General features: G+C 36.1%; 3 protein-coding genes across 4 annotated transcripts; 2 read left to right on the top strand and 1 right to left on the bottom strand.

The window, feature by feature from the left end:
* Positions 1 to 5,595: 5,595 nt before the first annotated feature.
* Positions 5,596 to 10,822, bottom strand: hormad1 (HORMA domain containing 1). The gene is made up of 14 exons (XM_067407251.1): positions 10,760 to 10,822; positions 10,492 to 10,636; positions 10,338 to 10,398; positions 8,718 to 8,754; positions 8,572 to 8,592; positions 8,407 to 8,433; positions 8,195 to 8,262; positions 7,899 to 8,050; positions 7,043 to 7,200; positions 6,846 to 6,941; positions 6,688 to 6,739; positions 6,511 to 6,575; positions 6,349 to 6,429; positions 5,596 to 6,058 (listed from the first exon to the last, which is right to left on the bottom strand). The coding sequence occupies exons 1-14, from the start codon at positions 10,790 to 10,792 to the stop codon at positions 5,978 to 5,980; spliced, it is 1,077 nt and encodes a 358-aa protein (XP_067263352.1). The 5' UTR covers positions 10,793 to 10,822; the 3' UTR covers positions 5,596 to 5,977.
* Positions 10,823 to 11,829: 1,007 nt separating this feature from the next.
* On the top strand, positions 11,830 to 18,255 carry ensab (endosulfine alpha b). The gene is made up of 3 exons (XM_067407264.1): positions 11,830 to 11,990; positions 14,833 to 14,955; positions 15,157 to 18,255. Exons 1-3 carry the CDS (start codon positions 11,934 to 11,936, stop codon positions 15,328 to 15,330), a joined length of 354 nt encoding a protein of 117 aa, XP_067263365.1. The 5' UTR covers positions 11,830 to 11,933; the 3' UTR covers positions 15,331 to 18,255.
* A 527-nt stretch (positions 18,256 to 18,782) lies between these two features.
* mcl1b (MCL1 apoptosis regulator, BCL2 family member b) lies at positions 18,783 to 23,362 on the top strand. 2 transcript variants are annotated; one of them, XM_067407229.1, is made up of 4 exons: positions 18,783 to 19,267; positions 19,490 to 19,740; positions 19,857 to 19,969; positions 22,206 to 23,362. In XM_067407229.1, the coding sequence occupies exons 1-4, from the start codon at positions 18,910 to 18,912 to the stop codon at positions 22,282 to 22,284; spliced, it is 801 nt and encodes a 266-aa protein (XP_067263330.1). In that variant the 5' UTR covers positions 18,783 to 18,909; the 3' UTR covers positions 22,285 to 23,362. The 2 variants fall into 2 exon arrangements, with proteins under 2 accessions (XP_067263330.1, XP_067263339.1); XM_067407238.1 differs by lacking the exon at positions 22,206 to 23,362 and having other exon boundaries at positions 19,857 to 22,173.
* Positions 23,363 to 27,293: the final 3,931 nt, after the last annotated feature.

Below are 27,293 nucleotides of genomic sequence, written 5' to 3'. Positions count from 1 at the left end.
TATTAATATTGAACCAATGTACTCACGTGAACTGATTTAAATATGTTTTTAGTACATTAATGGATCTTGAGAGAGGATGGCTATGAAGGCCTCACTGAGCCATCGGATTTCAACAAAAATATCATAATTTGTGTTCCAAAGATTAACGAAGGTCTTACAGGGCTGAGTAATGAGGGCATGAGGGTGAGTAATAAATGACAGAATTTTCATTTTTGGGTGAACTAACCCTTTAAAGTTAATCTTTAAAAACACCAAAATGTATGTAATCTTTAGCAAATCTCTAACTGAATATTCTATCTTTATACATTTTAATGTTTTGATGCCTAAATTAACTTGTAGCATTTAAAAAAATTTTAGTCTGTAGTGTTTTATTTTCAACACGGCCATTTTATCAGTTATTGGTCATACAATATAGATGCATCCTTATTTATAACCCTTTTAAAGATAGATTTCCTCCAATGGCTCTTAAAAATAAAGGTTTGTATTGATCTCAATTGTTCTATTAACAACTTTGAACATCTTTGTATTCTTTCAAATGCACAAAAAGATTTTTATAGTGTAAAAACGGTTCTTTGGATTATTAAAATGTTCTTTACACCAAGAAAATTTGTTCTTTTAATAACTGTTCACTTTTCAAAATGGTTCTTCTAATGGTTCGTTGCTGTGAACCCCCCACCAGAACCTTTATTTTTAATATTTATTTATTTTTAAGTGTAGGCAGATTATACTTCACTATACATCAACTTCACTGTGCATGTTATTTCACATCATCATAAAAACTAGATGTTCCGTGTTATGACTTGTAAAGCTATCTGACTCCTTGAATGCGATCCATATTCACATAGATTGCGTCTAAGAGGATTCTTGTGTTAAGTTGGCTGGCTTCTATAGTGTTAAGTTGTCTGCTGATCTGCTCTTTGTTGCAGTGTTTTGCTCACTCATGCGCTCATTGAAAAAGCCTTAGCCTGTTCTTCTCCGGCTCTCTTTTATGACCTCGTCAAGTCAATGGCTGCAGCATTGAACATGTTTACTTGACCTGCAAATTGGGGTCAACGCAAAGTAAAGACCCGTACACTTGTGCAAAGAACACAGGCAAATAGTAGCCAATGTGAGACAGATATTGTGTACAACTTCAAAATCTAATTTTTGGGGGGAAGCAAACGCAAATTGCATTGAGAAAAACAACGACGAAAAACATAAAATGTTAACCCTTTTTAGATGGCACTCAAACCTGGCAGGGACTAGCACTAGGTGGCAGGGAGTAGGAGACAGGTGTAAATAAATGCCGGGGCTCTGTCCTTGCTCTGTGAGTTGCCATGGCAACGGCTGATAGAGCATCCTATCGATCGCACTGTCCAGTCTGAATTGTGCAGCCCCTGAACCCACATTTTTTTCTTCTGTGTGGTGATGGGTGTGGATCAATACCTGATATTGTATGCCTCTTTTGCCTTGCGTCTCTCATGGCCTCCATAATAGTGGTAATGATAGTGAGGGAGAAGGAAAAAGAAAAGGAAGGAACAAGAAACAATGGTAAAAAGACAGCTGGATCTATTTCATCACAAATGCAAAGAAAAAAAAAAAAACTACAGTTCATTCTAAGGCTGAAAGGCATGCTTTTAAAAACAATACAGAGCCATCATGACACTTTGCCTGTTTTTTTCACAATCATTGTACGGAACTCCAGAATTGCCATAAGCTGTACCGCAGCCCTCACAGAGTTCGCTTTCCCCAGCACGGAAAATGTCACATCCGATTTTTCCGCACATCTCCCTCTCTGCATATGCGAACAGCCACGCGGCATTTACCTAATGTAAGGCCGTTTAATCCAGCCATTGCTTTGACTGTTAAACAAATCAGAATGGCCTGGAAGTCCACACTGCCCCGGTTCAGTAAGAGCCTGTGAAGGAGAGCGAGGCACGGAGGAGGACCTGCGGGAGCTCGTTTAAATCTGGCCTGAGGGATCCCTGCAGCTAGAGGTCACGGTTGGAGTCACCGGCACTGGATTTAAAGGTGGGGCTCCTTAAGGTGCCTCTGTTGCCCCGAGGCACAGCCATCACAATTCCTGCAGTGCTGGAAATGAAAGGCGGTCTAGGACAAAGGCCCTTTCCTTGCTTATGGCCACTGCTCAGAAAAATTACTCAAATGATTGAGATGTCGGTTACATCTTTCTTTTTCCCTCTGTCCTCCCCAGCAACACCCTAGTGTGAGTTATTGAGTAAGAATTACTGAACGCTATGACTTTTTGATTCAAAATATAAATTTACGTTCAAAACATCAGTACAGTTCTGTTTGTTAAAGGAAACATTTTAGCGTATTGACTCACTCCATATGTTACCTACGAATACTGTTTACTGATAATGCCCAAAAAAAAAACAACATTTTTTTTTTTTTACACACATACACTTCCGTAATCCCAGGCTGAGGAGTCCTCGTTCTCTAGAGACTTGACTGAAGTCACTCAAGCTGTTTTTGTGTTTCTATCAGTGCTGCATGGATTTGGCTGTTCGCCTGGAGTACTAAGAACTGTGCAGCAGTACAAATGTAAATCTGTGTTCCGCGGGGAAGGAGTGTGAGGGGGAGCGGAGTGGCTGCCCTCGCATCCCTGCGAGATGAAAACCCATCCACTCGGAGAGGCACAGCGGCTACCAGGGCAGAAGTCAGGCGCTGTGGGGCCGGGCATGTGGGAGAGAGGAGTGATGGAGGGAAAGTTTTCTCTGCCTCCAGCGCTCTGCATATGTTGTGAGAGTAAGAGCCTGCAGTGAACTTGGCAGCACACTTCAAAACTTTATGGAGCAGACGTGCACACTGCATCCTAATACGAGCTGTGTCTTGATGCGTGATTCGGGATTCTTGAGATTTGTCAGACGCGGTGCCTTGAATTTTTTTCTTGAATTTTCTTGGCTCTACGATATGAGATTTTGCTCGCCTACATTATGTTTAAAGAGTGGCTTCTCGTTGGGTTTTGTTCTCAAAGCACACAGATGCTTTGCTGAATTAATCATAGTTGATGTTTATCACATTTGGGTACATAGTGTACATTTAGGTACCAAAATTTTACCTCAGGCCAAATTACATAACCACTTAGTGGGCCATGTTTAAAATGTAAATTTTTGGATGAAATACCATTTATTCACCCTCATGCTGTTCTAATCCTGTATGACTTTCTTTCTTCTGTAGACATAATTATATATATATATATATATATATATATATATATATATTATATATATATATATATATATATATATATCTTGTCCATATAATAAATGTTAAGTGGGTCCAATGATGTTTGAGAGAAAGTCATACAGGCTTGAAATGACAACTGTTATAATTTATAACTTTTAATAAATTATCACATTATTATTAATATTAAACTATGTATAAACTATTATTAAAAATAATTAAATGTTTTTTTAACATATGTCATTGATTGATCTAACTGAACAACTACTCTACAGATAAAATCTCTTACATTTAATATTTCGCTTGCCAAAAAAAAAAAAAAAAATTGAAAATTGTATTTTCAAATACTTGTTCCAGTCTAATTTAAGACAGATAGCACTAGTCCTGGATCTATGGGTTCTGTATTCAATTCTCTGTCCTGTCCAGGAGCTCCATTCACTTCACAGTCAATAGTTATTTATCATCCAACATATTAGCGATTGCAGTGTCGATATGAAGTCCAGTGCTGAAATTAGTCAGTGCCAAGTCTGTAACTACAGCCCAAGGTCAGACACACACTCCATTGACAGGAGTGATGGTCCGCAGCTCACAGGCACATACATCCAGCCCAAGGTCAAGTGTACGGCACTGCTATTTCAGAAGGGACACGCGTGTAAAACACTCTGTCATGCTGAGAGATGCCAAGCATGAATTTAGCTTGGCCTAGACAGATTTTATCTCACGTTTTGGATACTAATCAATATGGTAAAAGTGGAAGCCACTCTAAAAGATTCAACTATTGCTATGTTTTGTCAGAGATAAAGTTGCAATTTTCATCCATATGTGATTTCTCTCAACATGTCTGACTGTCTGATGATATATGCATGATTGCACTTTCAAAAAAAAAAAAAAAAATGGCCTTGATATTTAAATTATACTGTTTCAGATACGAACAATGGAAAAGCAAAAATAAACACAACTAGAATCAAACTGAACTATCTCCTGTATTTTTATTAAAATGTGAACATCTTGTTTGAACATTTTTGTTGGCATCTTTTAAAAAAATTAAATTGCACTAAAAGTTTAGCCAAGCTGCTAAGCTTAAGAATTGCTAATCAGAAGCAAAACATTTTCTACCCTTCTGGCAAGGTCAGGGGATCACAGTCCCCTGCTAAATGTCCAAAGCCCCCCCTCCCAGAAGCCCTGAGGGGTGATATCACCCCCCACATATAGATACACAGCCTAACTTGGTTCGATTGCTTGGTCTAAACTCAAGAATGATTCCACCACCCTCCCCCTCCCCCTGCAGGTATCTTTTTACATTGTACTTTTTGGGTCCAAACTGCGATGTTTGCATCATCAATGCGAGTACAAACCGGAAGAGCAGATGCTAAACGGACCAAACTCTGATTTCAAAACTGAAAGCTCTTGTGTGAAAGCAAAAGGGCGAAGGGGTTTCTGCTGTTTCTGATCAGTGACAAATCAAGCCTCAAAGACAATGTTTCACAGCCAAGCCTGAAACTGCAGATCTGGAATTGGAGTTTGAGATGCTTTTGTCTCTAGCCAACTTCTTCTACACTTGGGCAATGAGCCAACAAATATTCTGGAACTAGATAAAGTGAACACTTTTGTAAACAAGGACTTCTGCGTATATATTATTGATACAATGGAGATCTAGAGATCTTTGCAAATAAGAACTTTGCTATATGAGCTGCGTCCCAATTTTTTCAAGTAGGTGTGATAAAAGTTTTTTCTTTTTATAATATTGGAAAAAACCCTCTCATACTGTATGAAATACAGTTGATTTAGCTTCATTTAACATGTGCAAAAACACAGCAGGACTCAGGTTACAATTCTCCACTTTATCTAACAGGGAACAATCTTAGAACTTTGGCTAATGTTCTGGCAAGGTTCTCTCAAAGTTATGAACAAACATTCTTCCAGTAACATTGATAGAATGTTCATTCAAATTTATCTGGTCTTTAACAATGTTCTAAAACATTAGCACAAAAACATTATCTATACATCGTTTTTGAATTTTTCCTTAGAATTTCATCTAAAATTTTTAAATGTTAATATATTTTTCAGAATGTTTCAGAACATTCAAAAGTAATGTTTGCAAACTAGATAATTTCCTTAAATGTTCCTATAACCAAGAAAAAACATAAAAAACAAAACAAAAAAACTGGATGTTTTAAACATTCAGAAATAATGTTAACTCAATGGGTACGATAGCAAAACATTCTTAGAACATATTTTTGTTAGTTAGATTTGTCCTACATGTAGCTAATACTTTTCTGAGTTTGTATTTTTTTTTAAATATAATTTACAAATTATCAAAGCAGTAAAAAAGGTATTTCCAGTGTCTGTATGTATATATTATTTTGATATATATCACTTTGGTTCTGCAAGTCAAAGTAAAGGCATGTTTTTATTGGAATCACTGTTTTGATACAAACACAGGCAATGTGCATGCTGCCATCTAGTGGAGTAACTAAATATGTACATGGTACTTTGGCAGCAGTGACTAAAATCCAGCAAAGTTACTAAAATTTACTGGCACGGAAAGCTAATTGTGACTATTCAAATATATCTCATAAAATATTAACATAAATAACAAAGTACACAATTTCAAACTCCTTAGTGCACTCATCGTGTTACCATATGCCCTTGAACCATAGAACTTGTTTTACAAAGATTTTTTGCAACTAAATGAATCAAACCAAAACCAAAAGACATTAAACAGGATGCAGCATGTGTCAGTTTGTTGCAGTGTGACTGTACTGGAAATATTGTGAGTGTACTAGTCACAGTGTTATTTGGGTACACTGACTTTGCGCCTCTTCGGGGCAGATGGCTGGGGATCTTGGCTTAGCGGGAACTCTAACTGAGAGATCTGCAGAGATAGAGGAAGTGCATTTAGTTGTGGTAAACTACTGTTCATCAGAACATGAACACTTGAATAACGTGACAAACTCATCTGTTCACTTAACATTTTTCCCTGACTCTGACTGCATGATAGAGCCATCAGAATGAGAAATGTTGCATGAAGCTAAACCTTGCATTTAAATTCAATGACTGATAAAAAATATTCACAAAGTTCCAGTGATTATACTGGTAAATGTGACAAAAAAAACAAAACAACAACAAACATGACAACACATACACGGGCATTGTATTTCCCACCTGAGGCTCAAAGATGCGTCCACTCCTGGTCTTCCTGGCGTCCACCTTAAGATCAGCAGTTTTCTTTACCAGATTGTCAATCTAAAATAAACATCACATAATAAAACACAACTTCCTCTCATACACAGGCCACGAGAGCAGACTGTGAGTGTGAGGCACTACCTTTGCACCTGTTGTAAGATCCTCCTTGCTGTTTCTGTGAGTCTGTTGTGAGTTCTCCTGAGTTTCTGTAAATGTGACAGACCATGAGCAATGGTTGCTGGAGTTGGTGGTGATTATTACCTTGATTAAGTTCACGCCGATGTCATTAAATTGGCAGACACAGAGTGTAACATTCACCTGAGTATTCAATGCCAGCATCAGTGATGACATTCTCCTTTGTCATACACTCCTGTGAGCAAATAAGTCCATCATTTGAGATTAATATTCACATTTTGTAAAGTTAAGGCAGAAAAAGAAGCTGAGAAAATATCTGTTAAGTATTAAAAGGTCTCCACCTGCTGAACTGAAGTTTCAGACATCGTCCCATCCTCAAACATTTTCAAAGACCATTTTGTACTCACACATACTTCCACATCATCATCATCATCAGGCTGTTCACGCACATAAATACAAGTATAGTAGTGATCAATTCTTTACACAAATGATATTATATTTTCTGCCAAGCAGTAGGTGCCTAGCTTCTTTATCTCACCGGATCAAGTCTCTTCCGCTCAGTGGTGACGTTCATTCTGAGGCTATGAAAAGGTGTGACCACCTCTCCCATGGTCAGATTTACTGGTTCCCTCTCAAATATCACTGTCCTGTTGTCATCGTCCTTAAAGCCAGGTGGCTGATACTCCTGAGGGGTCACTGAGACACAAATACATGCTGACACTGAATAATACAACACCAATACCAGAGGTGCCAAACAATTTACTATGAAACGACAAAAATCAAATGTGGATTGAGGGCAGTGGGCCAAAAGTAAATGTTGCATTATATTCAACTGTATTGTATTAAAAAACAAATTAGCTTATATTCAATACATTTCAATGTAAAAAATGAAACAAAAATGTAGAGATGCACCAGTCAACCGACCATAAATTGGAACCGGGTTAGGTTCCAATTTATGGAGTACAAAAATTGGAGTTTGGAGTAAATTGGTGTACAATTTGGAGTTATTATTACTTAATCAAAACACTCCAACTGCAGTTTGATTGATATTACTTGGAATGCACAATAAAAAACATGTTTTGTGAGAATTAAATGAACTCTTCAAATATACAATGAATAAATTTGCTTAAAAAAAAAAAATCATGATCAGTGCATCACTACAAAAATGTTAAATAATGAAACAAAAAGATAAATTAGAAATTAGGAAATGCTTCAAGGATATATGGCCAAATCAATGGTCCTCATTGGCCAACTTTGTCCTGTGGTCCATGGTTTCGCAAAGTATATTGAATTCTGTTAAATAGCCTAAATCACATACTAAAGAGAAATAAATGACAAACAAAGCACTTCTTGTGCATGGTATAGCCTGTAGCAGATAGCAAACCTATATTTACCCTCATCATAGTAGAAGAGTTTCATGTTGAGGCAGACGTCGTCAGGCAGTGGGCCGAGATTTTGCATCAGCATGTAAAGTTTGCGCACCAGCAGCATACTGGATTTCTGGGTGTTGTCACAGGCCATTTTAGTCAGGCTCTGCCCATTTTTGCTGAAAACACAGACATTTATTTTCACAAGAGGAAACATTAATATGTGGTAATAAATAACAATGTCAGAAAAATGATATTAGGACATGCTAGGCAGCTGTAATCCATCAACAAATTTTGATAACCACTCAAACAGATATAGCCACCTCTCAAAGTCCATCTGAGGTCCTTTCTCTGTGTATTTGATTTTGAACTGGTAACATTCAGTCACTTTCTGCAAAAAAGCAAAAAGTAAAAATGTAAATTCAAAGTCTGAAACACACAAAAAAGGTCATCATGAAATGATTTCATTTGCATTATATTCAAAGAGAGATTAAGTAACATTCAAAGTATGACATTTATTTAAATGTCTGATTACCTGTGGATTGTCTGGATCACAGTAAATCTACAAGTAAAAAATAGTCACATTTTTACTTTAAAATGTATTGCCATAAACTACATAATAAATTATTATAATTCTGCATGCAACATATAGTTTTAAATTGATTACTGTTAGTTTTCAAATCAATAAGGTAATACTCACTGATAGAAGAACCATGCGCAGCTGATAAAGCAAAGCAGATGCAAAAGGTTCAAAGGTTACTGAAAGTGATGATGACCAGTCCAGTTATATAACTCGTTAGAAAATGTAAAAGAAAACTACATAAGAGAATAAAAGCACAGACTTACATATCTTCTTTGAAGTGCATCAAAACATCCCTGCAACCTGAAATAGTTGAGGTGAGATACTCTTCATAGCTTAGACCAGGGGCCTGATGTATAAACGTTGCGTACGCACAAAATGGGCATAGAAATATGCGTACACATTTTTCCACACACATATCGGGATTTATAAAAAATAAACTTGGCGTAAATAAGTACGCACCGTACGGATGCTCTTGACCGTGCGTACGCACTCTTTTAGAAGAGTATGTGTTTTGGCGACACCAACTGGCCCAAATAGCAATAACTATTTAAAATGAAAAACTTCTAAATTATCCTATTACATGATCACCCGATAAATCAAATTGCATCAACCTGAATTATCATTATCAGCATTCTTAACCAGGTGCAAATACTTTGAATTTACTATTTTTTTTAAATGAATGGGCTATAAAAAGGTATGTGCGTATATAACATATCATCATAATGGATGCTCCCCCTCAGAGACAAAAGTGATATGAATTGAGATAGCAGATGTGCTACTTTCGATCACTTTTCCAGTGACATGCTGTTTTATAATGACAGCGAGGAGCGCTGGGAGCACAATGATTCCTCTTTAAACTAAACTGCAGATGTTATGACAAAATATTATTCGAGAATGACGATCAGTGATGCACACTTAACTTAGATATTATGGAAGACACTGCTGGATTCGGTGGTCGAACGGTCCGTTGTCCAGTTTGAATAGGTCCAATAATATCTTACTGTACAACCACAGCTGCAGGAGGTGTTCGTGTGAAGGATCTTCAAATAATTACCATTTGAAGGATATAATTTGAGGAAAACGGTAAGATTTGCATGTTTTCTTTTAAAAATACTTTGTCAGTGACGCGCCGTTTCAGACAATTGTATTTACACTGCAATAAATAAGTGCCTATAAATAATAGCCTATAAACTTCCTAAAAGATATGTATATCAGCAAAACTTTATACATTTGATTTGAATTGTTTAAAACTATTAAAATACTATCTGGCCAGTGGAAATGAATGAATCATCTCTATTCTAAAACCTTTATCTGAAGTATTTTATACAATTTTGTTTTTATGGATATTTTGATATATTTATTCTAAAACAACGAGGATATTGGATTATCTTTATCAACATAATGTGTGGCACAAATTGCATTTATAGTCCATATCTAATATTTTCCAATGTCTTGTACCTTTGACGGTGTTAACCGGATGTCACGTGGATGGGAATATGTATGGAAATGATATGCAGATGAGGTTATGCATAGTAAAACTAGGCATCGTAAGCTCCATATATGGTGATTTCGGGGAGGAGACAGGGTGGAGATGCACGTACGCACAATCTTCTGCTGACTGGGATTTATAAAGGGATTTGTGCGCAGGATCTGGCGTACGCATGGTTTTATAAATCAGATTATTTTTGTGCGTACGCAGAATCTAGCTTTTGCGCGTACATACACTTTTAGGATGAAATCTACGCAAAGTTTTATAAATGAGGCCCCTGATGTTCTATATTACACTTCCAAATTATGTATATGCACTTTCATTGTTAATGTTTTAATACATTTTTCATGAAGGGAATGTGAAAACATGATGTGTGTGTCAACTGTCCACTTACCACTGCACAATCTGCTGAGCTCCAGGGCAGCTATGCTCTCGCAGTATCAGGACTTTCAGCTCTGTGAAAAGAAAGGAAATAAAAATAATAAAGTTTTATAATAATGAAATAATGAAGAATTTGTTGCCTGTTCTACTTGATGCATCACTTTTACCTCCCACATATTTGGGTCCATAAGCCTTTTCTGGGAAAAGACCCCTGAGGTAAGTGATGCTTGAGACAGCAATGGCTAGAAGTTTTTTCACAAGCACCAGCGACTGCTGTTCGGTGGACACCACATCTGGCAACATCTGACAGCTCTGAAAAACACACAAAACACGTTAGATACTGTTATATTTACCACTTGTGGACAGGCCAGCAAAAGCCTATACAAGCTAAAGTTTAATTAGTTTCAAACAATTGGTGGTAACGTTACTGTTTACCTGGACGGGGCGCAGTTTCTGTTCACTTGCCATGATGATTATAACAGATTACCAGTTAAAAGCCAAAAAATTAGCATCTGCAAATATAATGTGCGATTGCTTTAGTTACTGGCTTGATGGTTTTGGTACAATTGCAGCAGTTTTTCTGTCAAAAAACACAACAGTGTAAAGAATATAATTATCTTACCAAAATAAGTTGGCAATGAAGATGACTTTGTTGGACAGTTAAATTTTAAAAGAAAGAAAAATATATCCTAAATAGTAATAATAACCATTGCGTTGGCCCCTCTCACCTCAACCGACGTTTTAACTGTCCGTCTCTCTCGCGAGCGCCATCTCCCGCCATAAACTCCTACGTAACGTCACGTCACGTGACCTCTCTTATTAATTCACGTCTAATTATGTCTAACATATAAACAAACAATCAAATTTTAAGTTATTTAATAAAGAAGTATAAAATTATGCAAATATAGAAATAAAGCATTATTTCTTCATTTGAAAAACAGCAATACGTACTATGGATTCATGTAACATTTTAAAATTATTATAATAAGTTTTTTTTTTTTTGTCATTCTTACCCATAGTTCTTACCTCAACCATGTCAAGTCTTGAACGTAGTGGAGTTGTGCAGATTATAGATTACAATATATTTTGTATATAATATATTATAGGGTTGGGGATAGCAGATTCGCATATTAAAATGCGATTGTTTATGAAGTCTACTTAGGCCTAGGCTTTAAAATGACTTTTTCAAAAATAGCAATTATAAGGACTCTCCTATATAACAATATAATCGCAGGCATGTTCCCCATTGAAAACCTTTTGAGCATTTTTATTAACATCCCCTGTAGATTTTAATATAAATTAACAGTTTCAATTGCCCAATATAATGTTTATTATTGTATGAGCTCGCAAAGGCATTGTAGCTTACCATTGGTCACTTATTTATTTTGATATGACTATTGGAAATCTACTGGCTGGTTCATCTGTCTCTCAAACATCAAACCAGATTTCGATTGGCTTTTCCGCTGCGTGACCGCCCCCCAAAGTGACGTCGCTGCAGCGGACGCCATTTTGATACTGAACACCGTGGGTGGATCGGATCGGGCGCGAATAGACAGCAAAATTTACACTCAAACACGTTGATTACTTGGTCAGCAAACGCCGAACAGACATGTCATCAGATAACCAGGACACGGAGACGCATTCGGAGCAGGTGGACGAGACTCAGGTAGAGAATACATTGGGGCTGCGCCTCGTTCGTTGCAGTCTCTTACAGTGTCTGTCAATTTTATCCACTATAATTTCAATATGCCTTAATTCCGTTATATTAAAATGACTGCTTATTACTCACTGACATCTTCAACAGAAATATCTCTGATTATCTGCTATTTGATTGCTGAGCTGTCACCTGCATGAGTTAAACAAGGTGATAGTCGAGGGTTTCACAAGCATGAGCCTCATTTTGATTGGTTATTGAGCGCAGACGTCACGAAATAACAGCGTTTGATTGGTTCTTTCTGTCACTCTTCAGTTTTGTCACACCTACTCTAACCTGATGGTGCCAGTTGGGTTGTATGAACAAAAATAACTGGGTCGCCCATTTTCATATGTTTCCGCAAAGTTGTCATGCTGTCAAACTGATTCTAATATTTATTCCTTTGTTGATGTTAGGTTTATATATATATATAAAAATGCTGAAGACCACTGGCACTGTTAATTGACATTGTTGTGCTAAAATGGCATGTATTTAGAAGAAAATGAGTCCCAAGTGTATGCAGTTTTTAAGAGTAGTTTTTACTGTGGGAACTTAACAAACAGCCTTGTTTGCACTTTTTCCAGGTGGTGCTGAATATAGCAGCTCATAAATTACTTGTTATAGATCCTAGTGAATCAGCATATTGGACCTAATCAGAAGAGTCTGTTTCTTCTCCAGGGTCCTGTTGCAGAAACAGCCATGACCAACTAGAAGTTAGCCAAGGGCCATCCAGTCTTACTTTGTTTTCAGTATCAAATTAGACCGATCTTTATTTTTAAGTAACTGACTTAAAGTTATGAACAGTCTTAAAGAAAAAAAGACTAACTTTTAGCAGTTGATGCATGATCCAACACTAGGTCTGTTGTGTTTATTAGTCCCAAATACTGTTGCTTTCAGTGGAGATGAAAAAACTAAATTTTAAACCCTTTTTATGTGACACAACATGTTTAATTTTTATTATTATTATTATTTTGGCTAGACCTGATCAATAAAATTGGGTAAAAATGATATTCCATTTCCTGGGTCCTTGTAGTGTGGAATAAACTCATACTGGATTCTGCTTTTGTGATTTAAAATGCTTTTTTATGAATTGTTTGTGACTCACATAGACTCATTGGGTGTAGCAAGTAGAACATAAACTTAGTTACTGTGTCATGAGGATTTACAAACCTGTTTTTCTGCAATCTGCCTTCTGCAACAATTGCTTTTAGTCAGTGTAACATGCAAGATCTGCCCCTTTTGACACACAGTCTTGTTATTTGCAAAAATGGTCTTAATTTCAAGTCATGCATTCATAATGGAAGTCTACTTAAATGTGTATATACTGCATTCATTATGGAAGTCTACCTAAATGTGTATATACTGCAGTCTATGTCATTATAGCCCTCTTTAAAGGCTGTGTTTTTTTTCTTCACAATTATCCAGACCCCAGTCTAAACACACCAGCGCATGATTACTCAGTTTAGAGTGAAGCAGAGGATAATTCAAAATTAAACCACACAATTTGGGGGGGAATATGTAGGTGCTCAAAAATTTATCTTTCGGTAATCTTCAGTATCTTGGTACGTTTAGCTGTACGTTTTATGCTATTGCAAGACCTGAAGACACATTTTGCTGTTTTACTGTTCAAAACAAACCCGTTTAAACCCCAACAAAACAGAAACGTGAAGATGTTTACAAATCGCCTTGACTCGGATGTTGAATAGTTTCAATTATAGTTTCATAATCACTAGATTGTGGTGTTTGTTTATTTTAGCTTGCATTCAAATTGAAACCAAAATTTAATTTCCCTATTCAGTAGTGAAGTAAGAGAGTTTTATATATATATATATATAAAAAAAAAAAAAAAAAAAAAAAACCTGGGAATTTTCTGCCAAACTAAGCAGTCTTAGTTGAACCTTGCCCTAAAATAAAGTGATTAATGGACCACACCTTTTGGGAATTACAGGAAGAATGATATCATGATGAAAGACGATTTGCTTTATTGTTGTGTTATTGTGAGATTAAGTTTCATTAGTTTTGAGTGTTGATTATTAGTTTGTTCCGTCTTCCTTCTTATAGTTATAGTTGTAAGACTAAATGCAAGTAATCTGCTTTCCAGTGTTTAATAAAGTTTGTTTACATAAACCCATTCAAAATACAAATTAATACTTTTCAGCAAAGATGCAATAAGTTGATCAAAAGTGACAGAACAACACATTTACATTGTTTCAAAAAATACAATTAATACAAATAAATGCTGTTATTTTTGCACCCCCCCCCCCCCCCAAAAAAAGGTTACACTTTATTTTAGTGCCGTAGTAACATTGTAATTACTCAAATAAGTACTGAGTACTATTAATTAACTACACGTACTTACTATAGAGTTATGGTTAGGGTTTGGTTTAGGGTTAGTTACTTGTAATTGTGCATAATATACTGTTAAGTACATGTAGTAACGTGTAACTACGGCACTGTAAAATAAAGTGTTACCCAAAAAAAATTAAGCAGTTTTCAACATTGATATTAATAAGAATTTTTTCTTAAGCATATTAGAATGATTTCTGAAGGATCATGTGACACTGAAAACACTGAAAATTCAGCTTTTCCAGGAATAAACAGTTATTTTAAAATTGCAATAATATTTCACAGTAATACTGCTTATTTTTGTATACTGTATTTTTGATCAAATAAATGCAGCCTTGTTGAGACTTCTTTCAAAAACATGAAAAAATCTTAGTGACCCCAAACTTGAATGGTAGTGTACATAGGAATTTTACTCAAAAGGTTTTAAACTGATGTCTAACAACTAAAGATTGCGATAAATGTTTTTCAGGAATCTCAGGACACAAACTCAAACCCTGTGCGGTCAGAGGAGGCCAAATTGAAAGCGAAGTATCCCAGTTTGGGTCAAAAGCCAGGTGGCTCTGACTTCCTGATGAAGAGACTGCAGAAAGGGGTATGTTTAAACATTTTACCATACTTTTTTACTTCAATTGCACAGCTACATCAAGAGACATTTTAAAAGGCATATTCATACAGTTCCAGGTGCTTGCAACATAGCCAAAAAAAAAAAAAAAAGAATATGTCTTTATGATTTCATAACATTTTAATGTAATTTCTGAAATGTGATCCAACTTCTGCATTGTTTTGTCATCAGCAAAAGTATTTTGACTCAGGAGATTACAACATGGCCAAGGCAAAGATGAAGAACAAACAGCTGCCTGCCGCAGCCGGTCCAGACAAGAACATCGTTACCGGGGATCACATTCCAACCCCACAAGACCTTCCGCAGAGAAAGTCCTCATTGGTTACAAGTAAACTGGCTGGCTAACATCACCCGTAGGTTTTTGAAAAAACCCTCTTAGCAAACTTCCTAAACCTCCCCAGCCCTGCCAGACCAGCTTAATCAGGACTGGTTATCAATTTATCGTTTCACTTGTTTTCATTTGGGTGTAGAGTTTTGCTGTCATTTTTGTTTCACTTCAGTAGGTCTAACCAACCCAGCTCTGTTACCCTTTTAATATGGTCGGGAAAAACTTAACCCTCAGTACTCCAGGCCCCAGTGGAGCATGATGCACTTTACTCTGTGTACCCTGTACATCAGTCATATTGCGAACAAAACCCTGAAGACTTTATAAAACACTGTTAGATGCTTTCAAATAATTAGAAAAAGATTTAAGATGGTTTTAAAAGGCATTGTTTTACATAGATAATACTTGACCGCCATTGGCCCCAGATGTACATTGGCAGCCCTCTAATCAAAAGGATGAATGTTTTATGAGAATTTCTTTGAAAAAGTCAGTGAACAAGTGGTTAGAGCAATAGTGGTAAAGAATGGCTGTGTAGCCCTCATCCACTTCTCTACCTCTCGCTCTCTCTAAGTATGGCTCAGTTTGACTATATAACAGCTGCTTACGACTGGATTGTTTTACTATTCTCAGCCTTTACCTTCCATGGTAGGATCTAATAAAAGCGGTTCCAATCAGGCTGATAAGATTATTGTAATCACAGCTTTTGAGTGTAAACAGAGAATGTTGTAATTCACTGATAGAGCAGAAATGGTCTTTGTATGTGGCATGATAAGGGACTTAAGAAAATGATCTTGTCATAGCATACAGCATACGTCAAAAGTTTTGGTATGTTTATAAAAAGCAGTGGCTATTTGTGTTCAATCTTACAGGCATCTGGAGTCATTGTGCTGTCATGTACACTATCAGTAGTGTTTCTATTAATAGGATTAATGTATGATTGTTACACAATATCCACATATGTAGTATGATGCACATGACCCCTTTGATCATCTGGGATGCAGTTATCTTGTCTGTCTTAACAAAATGAGTCTATTCAGTCCTAAATATGTATGTATATTCTAAGGAATGAGGTGCAGAAGGAAATTTGCAGAATGGAGCAGCACCTTTGGTTCGATATTTGAAAAAATATATGTCAGATCTAAATAGTAAAATGCTCTACTTAAACTTTAAAAAAGTATTGGAAAATATTACCCATAGATTGTTACAGCTTATTACTGGGTTTCAAACCAACATAAAACATACAAATGACTGAATATTATATTCTATGACCCATTTTTTTATTATCCGTGCTCTTTAAAGAGATACTTTTCTTATCATTTAGCAAAGTGTCCTTCTCCATGGGACATGAATTGATAAACCTCTGTAGCTTCTTCAAAGTTTAAAGAAGACTGCGCAGGGCTGATGTAAATCGTTGGAAACTTTGTGGTGGGTCTTAACAGCTCATTTATTCCAAGTGGTAAGATTTTGTGCACTCTTTACAGAATCCTAGTACGATGATAGATACCCTTATAGGGGAAATCTAGACTCAAACTAGGCAGTTTTACAGTCTAAGTCAGGATTTGCATAGTCTAATCAAGTTGCCCCTTCTAAAACCACATACCTGCCTACATGTGGCCTGAAGATGTAAAAGAAAATGTGTTTAGCTATGTGAAGCTAACAAAAAACATGTTTACTAATGCATGTTATTCTTGGTAAAAGAAAATACTGTATATCACTATGTAAATTTCACTCAAATGTGAATTACGTTTAAGGGATTGAATGTGTTTTTTTTCCATATGTGGTTGAGGTGCTGGTGGCAGTTGGCAATACATCAGGGAAATATGATGGTCTTGCACTTAGTATTTGTCACTCGATGGTATGTGTGGATGTACAATGTTTCCTTTGAGGAATGCGTTATTGCACAATGCTAGGAGATAATCTTATTTTGTGCTGCAGCCAAATTGTAAATAGTCAAACTGTGCATCTGGTGTCATATTTGTGCATTTTGTCTTGCATTATCTGTCTCAGTTGTCTTTAGAATTTTTAAATGTTCTTTCCAATATTCACAAAGCTTGTGTTTTATCTTTTTATGTTAATATCGTGTGTCTGAATCTCGCTCTGCTTTTTAATGCTACAAGACAAAAATATCATCAAATCTAGTGTGAGAAATTTAAATATGGGGTATAAGGATTCTTGCATTGTAAGTAAAGAAAGCTTTGTAATTGAATGGATTCAATTCAGACAGGGCTGAACTGAAAACCTTCCACTATACTGCAATGTGATATTCATGTAACATATTAACTGTAAACCAATTTAAGACTCTCTCGCTATATATAGACACAGAAAAATGTATTCATGATTTGCATACTATGAAGCATTTGGTGTTTAATTATTTCTATTTTCATCCCCATATATGCATTATTGTTTCTGATGTTTTGCTTGAATTAATTTGTGTTTGAAAATGGATTTCCAGAGTCATTTGTTTCCTTATAATTATATTTACATGAAAGGATGGCTAATCATGAAGCAAAGATAGATGTTTGAAATGAATATTGGAGCTGTCTGAACTTCAAATAAAGTTTTACATTAATAGCAAAAACATTGAATGGTACTTTTTTCTAAAGAAATGTTTTGTTTTTTTAGTTGCATTATCTTTTCTGTGGCCGCTTGAGGGCATCATCAAATTCAATTCGTCAGTTGTTAAGGGTATTTACGGCGATTTTTGTTTTGCTTTATAAAGAAAGGAAACTGCAACACTGATGTAATCAAGGAATTAAAACAAAGGCGCGTGCACAGTATGTCATTCATAACACCCCCCCCCCCCTTTTTTTTTTTTCTAGATATACTACTAGATATTTTCTTTGTTTAAAATATAGTGTATGGAGCCGAACCATCACTGTTTGCCTATGTACCGATTTTAATCTTGTTTGTAAAATTAAATATGGAGCTCTTTGAAAAATAAAAACTGAACTGTGAGAAATATGAACCTTTTTTTGCAACTCATGTATACCTATGCACGTTATAAATTCTGTTCTACTATTTGTCACTAGGGGGAGCCCCACTCTTTGAAAAACAATGAAACGGGTAAACCCAGTCACCCTGGACAGAAAAACAGGGTGACATTTTTAAATCCAAACATACATATCTTGTTTTCATAAACATATCTGGTCGTTCATGAGCAGAATGGTCGTTAATCCTACCTCACGCCTAACTGTGAAACATTTTGACATGAAATTATTTTAAATATTATTGTTCCTGAGAATGTAAATTCCCAACGTCACAGATTCGGAGGCTTTATATCAATGCAGGACGGATTTTACGTGCAGTACAAGCTTTATGCTCTGTACTCGAGGTTTCGAAAGCGCAGTGTGTGTGTGTGTGTGTGTGTGTGTGTGTGTGTGTGTGTGTGTTCTGTACGTGCGTTGTCAATGATTGGTCCACAGACGAACGCCCCGCCCCCTCTCCGAGTGAATCCTATAAATATCCAGACATTAGTCATTCTGCGCTTCCGCCTCGATAACATTACAATGTAGTAGATTTGAGTTAAGTCAATTTAAAATTAGAAAGGCAAATGCATCGTCGATATACTGGATTAAAGGCATTGGTGTGAATTTGCTAAAATGTTCCCTGGAAGTAAAGTTTCAAACGACAACGCCTTTTGGCCATGCATTGGATTAACAGCTCTTAACGTCAACAGTTCTGGCGGGTTTGGTGGCAAGAGACTAGTAATGCCAGAGCGGAAACCCCAGAACCAGTTTACAGGGGACGGTCTACAAGTCTCGGTACCATCCTCGCCTGGGTCGGATATCGAGGAAGATGCGTACACGTCCCTTGATGTGGAAACACGAGAAATTATTGACACTTTCTTAAAAAACTTTACAGGACTCTCTCATTCTAAAATAGGAAAAAAACAGGTTCTTTCAACGATGAAGAGGGTTGTGGAAAGTCTCGTGGTAAAGCACGAAATCGCTTACAAAGGTAATTTAATGAGTTCTTGCTTCATTTTAGCATGCAGCGCTCTGTTTCCCTTTCGCTTTGTTTCGCAATGTTTAGTGGTTGATAAGAACAGGTTAAAGTTAAAGAGCATTATGGCAGCCTCACCCTCTTCCCACGCACCTGGCCTGGCAGGTTGTTCCACTTTATGCCACGTATTATCACATTTATGGCTTCGCAGTGCCCTCTAACATATGACTTTCTCAGGTATGATTGCACGTCTGAATCTGGAGCAGAATGGAGAAGATGTGAGTTTCATGAAGACTCTGGCAACAGAAAGCTTTAGCGATGGCATCACAAACTGGGGCCGAATTGCCAGCTTGCTGACTTTTGGGGCAATTGTGTGCAAGCATCAGAATGACCGAGGACTTAGCAAGTGTGTGAGTCTGGTTGGGGAAGAGATCTCTTCCTATCTTCTCACAGCTCAGCGGGACTGGCTGCTCAAAAACAAAGCATGGGTGAGTTTTAACCACAATAATATGTGCTTGTTTTGAGTTTTTCTTTGTTTGTAACCTGTAATCACCTGGTGTATATGTGACTTGGTTTAAATGTATCTGTATTTTTATTCCCATAGGATGGCTTTGTGGAATTTTTTCATGTCCCGGATACAGAGGGTGCTGTGAGAAACACACTGATGGCCATTGGTAGTGTGGCTACATTTGGAGCTGCACTTGCTTATTTGATACGGTGAATCTAACTGGACTTTGTAAATCAAAAGGACTCTTTTGAGACATAAGAGTGAAATCAGTTTGAATTCATGCTTTTTCTTCAATCTTTTTGTATGACTTGTCGTGTAGATAAACTATTTTTTTATTAAAAGTAAAAATTTAAAGTCATTCAACTGTTCAGATCTGAATTACAGGTACACTTTCAATTTCTTTTTTTTTCTTTTTTTGAGGTGCAGTTTACACAATCACATGTGAAATTGTCATCACTTCCCGCAGTGTTCTGTACAGAAATGATGTTCATAAACTTGGCTGAATTGGGAATTGCACAGATGGCATATTAAAGCTCACAACTATTTGTTGCAAAAATTGTATAATTAGCCATTGTAGTTCAACACCACTTTCATGGTGTCACTTCCTGTTTCATAAACATTCTTTTACGATGTAATGCGCACATATCCCACGCATAACTTCAGGTGCTGGCTTTAGCTCATAATTAAGCTTTAAAGGTTTTATCTAAAACCTCATGGTGGTTCTGTTTTGAGTCCTAATTTAGGACTATGATAACAGTTAAAGGGATAGTTCACCCAAAAATTAACATTCTGTTATCATTTACTCGCCCTCCAGTTCCAAAATTAAAAATCTTCTGCTGAACAAAAAAGATATTTTGAAGAATATGGGTAACCAATATAACAGCTGATGGGCCCCCTAGACTTCCAAAGTATGGGAAAAAATGACTGAAGTCAATTGGGCCCATCAACTGTTTGGTTACCAATATGTTTTTTTTTTAAATATCTTTTTGTGTGTTCAGCAGAAGAAATGAATTCATACAGGTTTGGAACAACTTGAGGGTGAGTAAATGACAGAATTTAAATTGTGTGAACTACCCTTTTGGCCACAAGGCTGCTAAATGACTTCTTTACCTGCTGGTTAACCTACACTGAAATGTTTAGAGAAGTTTGAGAACATGTTATGGTCATTGACCTTTTTCTGTGAATATTCTGTTCTCTAAACTGCAAATTAAAACCAACAAGCTGATACCTGTATTTTTATTTTTAGAGGATTGTATTTAATCCTTCACCACTAAGAACCTAGTACACAGTTATGGCTGGGTCATGAGTCCAAATTATATGTGCTTCATATAGCCCATTATTATTAGCTTCAAATGTTTTCTAGCTTTTTATCTGTATACTTCATTGTCAGAGTTTTGTAAATTTCCCAAGAGTTGACCTTTCTTGTGTATACTCTCATTTCGGTCTTTGGAAAGAAGTTGTACTTTGCTGCGGAAATGTTTTAGGAGGTTTGACAGAGTGAAACTCAGTGGCACAATGAAACTCCTTGATGAATACCATTCATACACATCATATTTCAAAGAGTTCATTGTGTTGCTCAGTCACGTCGTTGAATCATTCCCTACTCAGGGGACCCAAGCATATTAATACAAATATACAAACCTCTCGCCATCCTTCTGGCTGTCATGATGAGTCACTACTGTGACTATTGTAACCAAACCACTCAGCCACTTTGTAAACTGACTGTCAGCTATCTGTAAACTGGTTTTGGCTCAAATAGAATTTTAGTTTTTGAAAACACATTATTACATACACAAAATATGAATTCCTTTTGCTATTTAACCAGAATGTGTTGAAAGCGTGACATAATGCAATCTCAGTATTCGTCGGAAGTTTGTCAATTGATTTCTTAATCCTGTCTGCTGTACTTTTTGCCTGAAGGCACTGGATGTAGCCAGTTTAGTTTGCTTTTTTAACATGGAAGTAATGTCTGTTAACAATATGACTGTCACACAGTAGAACCGTGTGATTTACTTTACTGACTTTACACTTCTGCGAGTCACATTAATGTATAATGCTGAATGGCCATAGTTTTAAAATCACATGGGGTTGAAAGAAACTTCAGCAGTTTACAGTTCAAAAACATTTCTTGGTCAAATCCCTGTGAATGAAATCAGATGTTAGTGGCTTGCATGGGAATGTCCACTTCCTTAGTGAATGACTTCCAGTGCCTATAAAAAGGGCACAGGAAATGTTTCCATGGTGACATGGAAATCTATAATGATTTGCCATTCCGGAAATACCTTAATATTTTGCATGTGCGTTGCATAGTCTTGATAATAAAAATTCAGTTGGAAAAGTCATGGACCATTAGCAAGAATCTCCAGTGAGGGTCCAAGGAGAAGGAAAATGTTCTGACATCTATGAACATCTGCTAGAGAACATGCTTTGTTTGTATTTCTACAGCAGGGGTGTCCAATCCTGCTTCTTATGGGCCACTATTCTGCAGAGTTCAGCTCTAAAACATCTGCCTGCAAGATTCTAGTGATCCTGAAAACCTTGACCAGCTTGTTCATGTGGTTGGGATACAGCAAAAGTCTGATGTAAGGTTGCCATCTTGCTCTATTGGAAGAGATTTGAGACCGATTGTATGTTTCATGGTTTATCACACCTGGTAAAGGTGTGCTCAATGCTGTGTTGAAGCACATGGCTGTTTTCAGGGGAAACGATTTGTTTCATTTGTTTCATTAGCATTCCCATATTTGACAACCCAATGCAAGAAAAAATAAAACAATAAACAAATGCCTTAATTCATCCAAAAAATGAAAATTCTGCCATAAATTACTAACTGTCATGTTGCTCCAAACAGGTTTGACTTTCTTTCTAATGTGGAACACAAAAGAGGATCATTTGAAAAGAGTTAAAACTTTGAAAGTCAATGGGGACCAAATTAACATTTGGCCCTACTGAGTTTCACGAACAACATCAACAACAAAAAACATACATATTTTAAAATATGTTCTTTTGAGTTCCACAGAAGAATGATAGTCAAACCGGTTTGGAGTGACATGACAGTGAGTAAATGATGACAGAATTCTCAGTTTGGGTGGATTATTCCTTTAACTCCTTTAACTAGAAATTTCCTTCTCAACATATCTTCATACAGGAATTTTGAACATCTTTTTTTAAAGATCCTTGATATCCGCATGCAGGATGAAAAACAATTTAGTCTATACTTAAAACATTTTGAGCTGAAGAATCTGCTGACAAAAACACCCGTCCTGAAAGGTTTTAGTCCTTCATTAGGAAGAAGTCTGTTGTTGGTTTTTCTGGCTAAGCTAAACAATATTTGTGTGAGTGTGCTTATTTGCCTCAGATTGGCTTCGTGTCTGGTTACAGGCCATCCGTGGGGTCTAATGAGGACTATGGTAATGACACACACAGGGCCTCACCTGATCCTCCAGCTCGCTGCAGAAGCACCTGCTGTGGTTACCTGAGCCAGGAGGCACATGGCTGTTAAACTCAGTGGAATAGGTAAAGCCATGTGACAACACTGGTAGTAATCTGTAGAATCTTGTGCTATGGAAGTCCTGGTATTGTATTTTTTTTTTAAGTAGGCCTATCACACAACAGACATCTTCAATGAGGGGTTAAAAGCCACTCATTTGTGATAGATTTATTTGCTTGGCCAGTGTTTTTGTGGATCTTTTACTGATGAAGGTTCTTTAAAATAAGTGAAATAAATTGACAAAGTGATATGGAAGTGTAATGTGGTCAAAGGTGAAACTACTTAGCCATGCTGTTATTCTAAAAACATTAGAATGCCTATCAGCCAGTCAGAATCTAACATTCTAGACCGCTGTGTTGTACAATAGACTAAGTGTGGATAAAAATCCAGTTGAACATAATGCTAGTTAATGTAAAGAATGAAGTACAGATAAATATTGAGTGTACAATGTGCATATCCTGCTTTTATTATTAGAACACTGACTTTAGTGAATGTGGAACAATAGGAGGAGGAGAATGCATTATGATCTAAAGCAGGGGTTTTCAAGCAGGGGTCCAGGGAATGCTATAGGGTCCGTGGAAAAGTTTAGACAAAAACAGTGCATATACATTATATATATATATATATATATATATATATATATATATATATATATATATATATATATATATATATATACATATGTGTGTGTGTGTGTAATTATAACAAATTAACTACATAAACAAATAAAATTGATTAAAATTAGAAGAATACTGATATAAATAAATAAAAACCTTTGATTAAAGTAAATAACATTTTTAAAATATAAATATATAAATGTGTTTAAATTATTTTGTGTTTAAATAAAAGTTGTATTATATTAAATAAAAATTATCTTCTTTTTTATAATCTGTATTGTTATTTTTTATTCTTGTTCTTAGTTTGAGATCTAATTACTGTATGTGATTTTTTTTAATGTTTTTTTATTTATTTATTTTTTTTTCATTGTGTGAAGCATAGTGTTTCTTTGGCCATAAAGCATTGTCCAAATGATCCCATCACATGTTCTGCAGGGATTCTAGTTGCTCATAGTGATCATTTACCCTGCTGTTTAACTTTATCAAGGTTTTATGTATGTATTTATGTATGTATGTATGTATTTATTTATTCTTTTTTTTTTGTATTAAGTTCTTAAGTGTTTAGCTTTTATGTTTTGGTAATCTTGGTGACAGAACATTTCTGCTAGTCATGGCAGGTCGTTGCTGGATCATCAGGTCTATGACCTTTTCCCTATAGCATGATTCCATGAGGGAAAACACGTCACTTCCACATTCTGTCATAAAGATGAAAGCTCTAAAATAAAAAAAATAAAATAATTGCCAACCTCTGACCCCTCAAGTGACTATTTTTAATGTGTAATTTATTTATTTAATAAATATTTCAAATGTATAATCTTCTGGTTAAATGGGTGGTCTATGTTAGTCAGCATATCACTGGAAAAAGATTGTCCTGACTCACTGTTGCCCTTGAGTCACCTGACTTGTGTCTTGAAATTAGTGTTCCTTGCTTTATGTACACAAACGCATGAGCAAAGAGTCACATGTGGTAGGCTGTCGGCTGGTATTAATCATGTAAATAAAATCTCCTTATCTGATCCGATTTCCCTTATTCCGGCTCCCTCACATTTTTTTCCTCTTATGTAGGCTCATTAAGTCTGGCAAATGTAAATTTAATCCAAAACATGTTACTCTGTTTGGGAGAGCTTATAGCTACACCAAAGATGGAAACTGCTTTTGAACATTTTGAACTGTTGTTTTGGTGGAGCTACTGCACATTTTATGTGGTAATGCTGATGTTTCAATGGCTGTTGAATTCAACTTTTAAATTAGCAAAAGTTTTAAAAAAAGCTGTTGTCTTCATATTGCATTTAACTGTGTTTTGATTGTTACACACTTTGAGAACTCCAGTCCCAGTGGTTAAAACACTTCTATGTTTACATAGAAGAGTATTGAGAAATACTGAGCAAGTGTCAGGTATAGCATCATGGAAGGCTACTTCTTAGATTTAGATGCCTGTATGTTTGTGGAGAGATTTTACTCTAAATCCTCATAATGACTGCAAACCTTGTGACTTTATTCTATGACGTGTGGTTGACAGGCAGCAGTCCAGTCTTGTTTTAAGTGGCAATGTGGTTGGTTCTGATGTTTATACTGTAAAATAAACAAGGCCAAAGGGTTATTGACCTATGCCACACATTCATTGTCAAAATGATTTAATGACTCCAACTCAGAACATTTGAGACTGACTGTTATGAAAAGGTTGTGGTTAAAATTTTGTGCAATCAGTATGATTTTTTTTTAAATTAAATATTGTAACCATCAGGTTTGAAAAAGAAAAAAAAACTGGTAGCAGCAGATCCTTTAAGTCCTGTAAACTCTAAAAAATACTGGGTTGTTTCAACCCAAGTTTGGGTCAAAAATGGACAAACACAACCGTTGGGTTAAATTTTTAAGTGCATTTTATAACCCAACGGTTGGGTTTGTCCATATTTGACCCAAATTTGGGTTAAAACAACCCAGCATTTTTTAGAGTGTAAGTTGCAAGGTGGGGCCTCCATGGATCGGACTTGTTTGTTCAGCACATCCCACAAATGCTCGATCTGGGGAATTTGGAGACCAAGTCAACACCTCAAACTCCCAAACTATTTTTAACTTCCTAAACTATTTTTGCTTTATAAAAAACAGAAATGATAATACTAGTGTCCAGTCCACTTTTCTTTTTGAATAGCATTTATTTTCACATTTCGTACACCAATGCTTGTATAGTAGGTACAGTTTTTCATCCAAGTAGAAATGTTACTTTCACTTTTCTTTATAAAAGATTCTGGTAAGGGATGAATAACATCTTGGTACTTTTGCCACTGTCCACAACACCACTCTTTGATCAGACCTGCAAATGCAAAAAGAAAGGACATAGTCTTGCAGTCAGTATGTAACAGGAGCAACAGGACAAGCATAAAGAGATGAAAAGGAGGAATTGCAGATTAAGATAAAGCACATTGCTCCTGCAATCAACCAAATGATAAAAAAGATGACTGAATGCCTCCAAAACACAAACAGACATTGACAGCTGGTGTCATTGAAGGATGACGTTTAAGAATGGTTCATAGACTGCACTCTGTATTTGGCTTGTACTTTGATCTGTCTAGTAAGGTTGATCTGTTTAATCTTACTATCCAAACTGTCCAATCACAATCAAATGTTTAAGATTCAAACTGTGTAATGATTTACTACAAGTTATCAAATCGAAACGGTTGGTAACCATGAAGTAGTGGATTTTTTTTTTTTTTTTAGTGGATGAGATCATGTTGTAAGAGGAAATGCAAAAAAGACAGTCCTCTGGGATTTTTTTTTTTTGTCAGCAGAGTTCTCCTTTCTACTGTTCTAAAGGTTGATGATGCCTGAAGTTTTTGTCACATGCTGTCATTTAGAGGAACAGAGGCCAGCTAACATGGAATGTCCTTAGAGCTTTATCTAATGTTCTGGCAAGGTTCTCTTAAAGTTATGGACAAACATTCTTTCAGTAACATTAAAAGTTTGTTCAAAGTTATATGGTCTTTAATAATGTTCTGAGATTATATAGCACAAAAACATAATCTATACATTTTTCTTCTTCTGAAACATAGTTGGATGTCCATCTATGTTTTTTAGCCTAAATGTTACTACTTGTTCTTTTTAGAAGGTTCAGAGAACATTCAAAAGTAACATTCCAATGATTAAAAGTGAAATGTTCCCTGCGTAACCAAGAAAAAACATCTAAAAACGTCTAAAACATCTAAAACATTCAGGAATAACGTTTTCATAATGTAATGGGAACATTAGCAAAGCATTCTTAGAACACATTTTTGTTAGCTGGGATGTTATTTTTTGTGGAAATTCATGTTGCTTTATTAATACATTTAATCATGTCTATGTATGCAAAATAGGGAGATTCTCTTTGTGCTGCTTAGACCCCTGCTTAGTGATTCTCTTTGCAGCTGATCATATATTTGTTGCTTTAGGAATGTG

Source organism: Chanodichthys erythropterus, chromosome 2, assembly GCF_024489055.1.
Source record: "Chanodichthys erythropterus isolate Z2021 chromosome 2, ASM2448905v1, whole genome shotgun sequence".
Classification (NCBI taxonomy): Eukaryota; Metazoa; Chordata; class Actinopteri; order Cypriniformes; family Xenocyprididae; genus Chanodichthys; species Chanodichthys erythropterus.
This window is presented reverse-complemented; position numbering and strand designations above follow the sequence as displayed.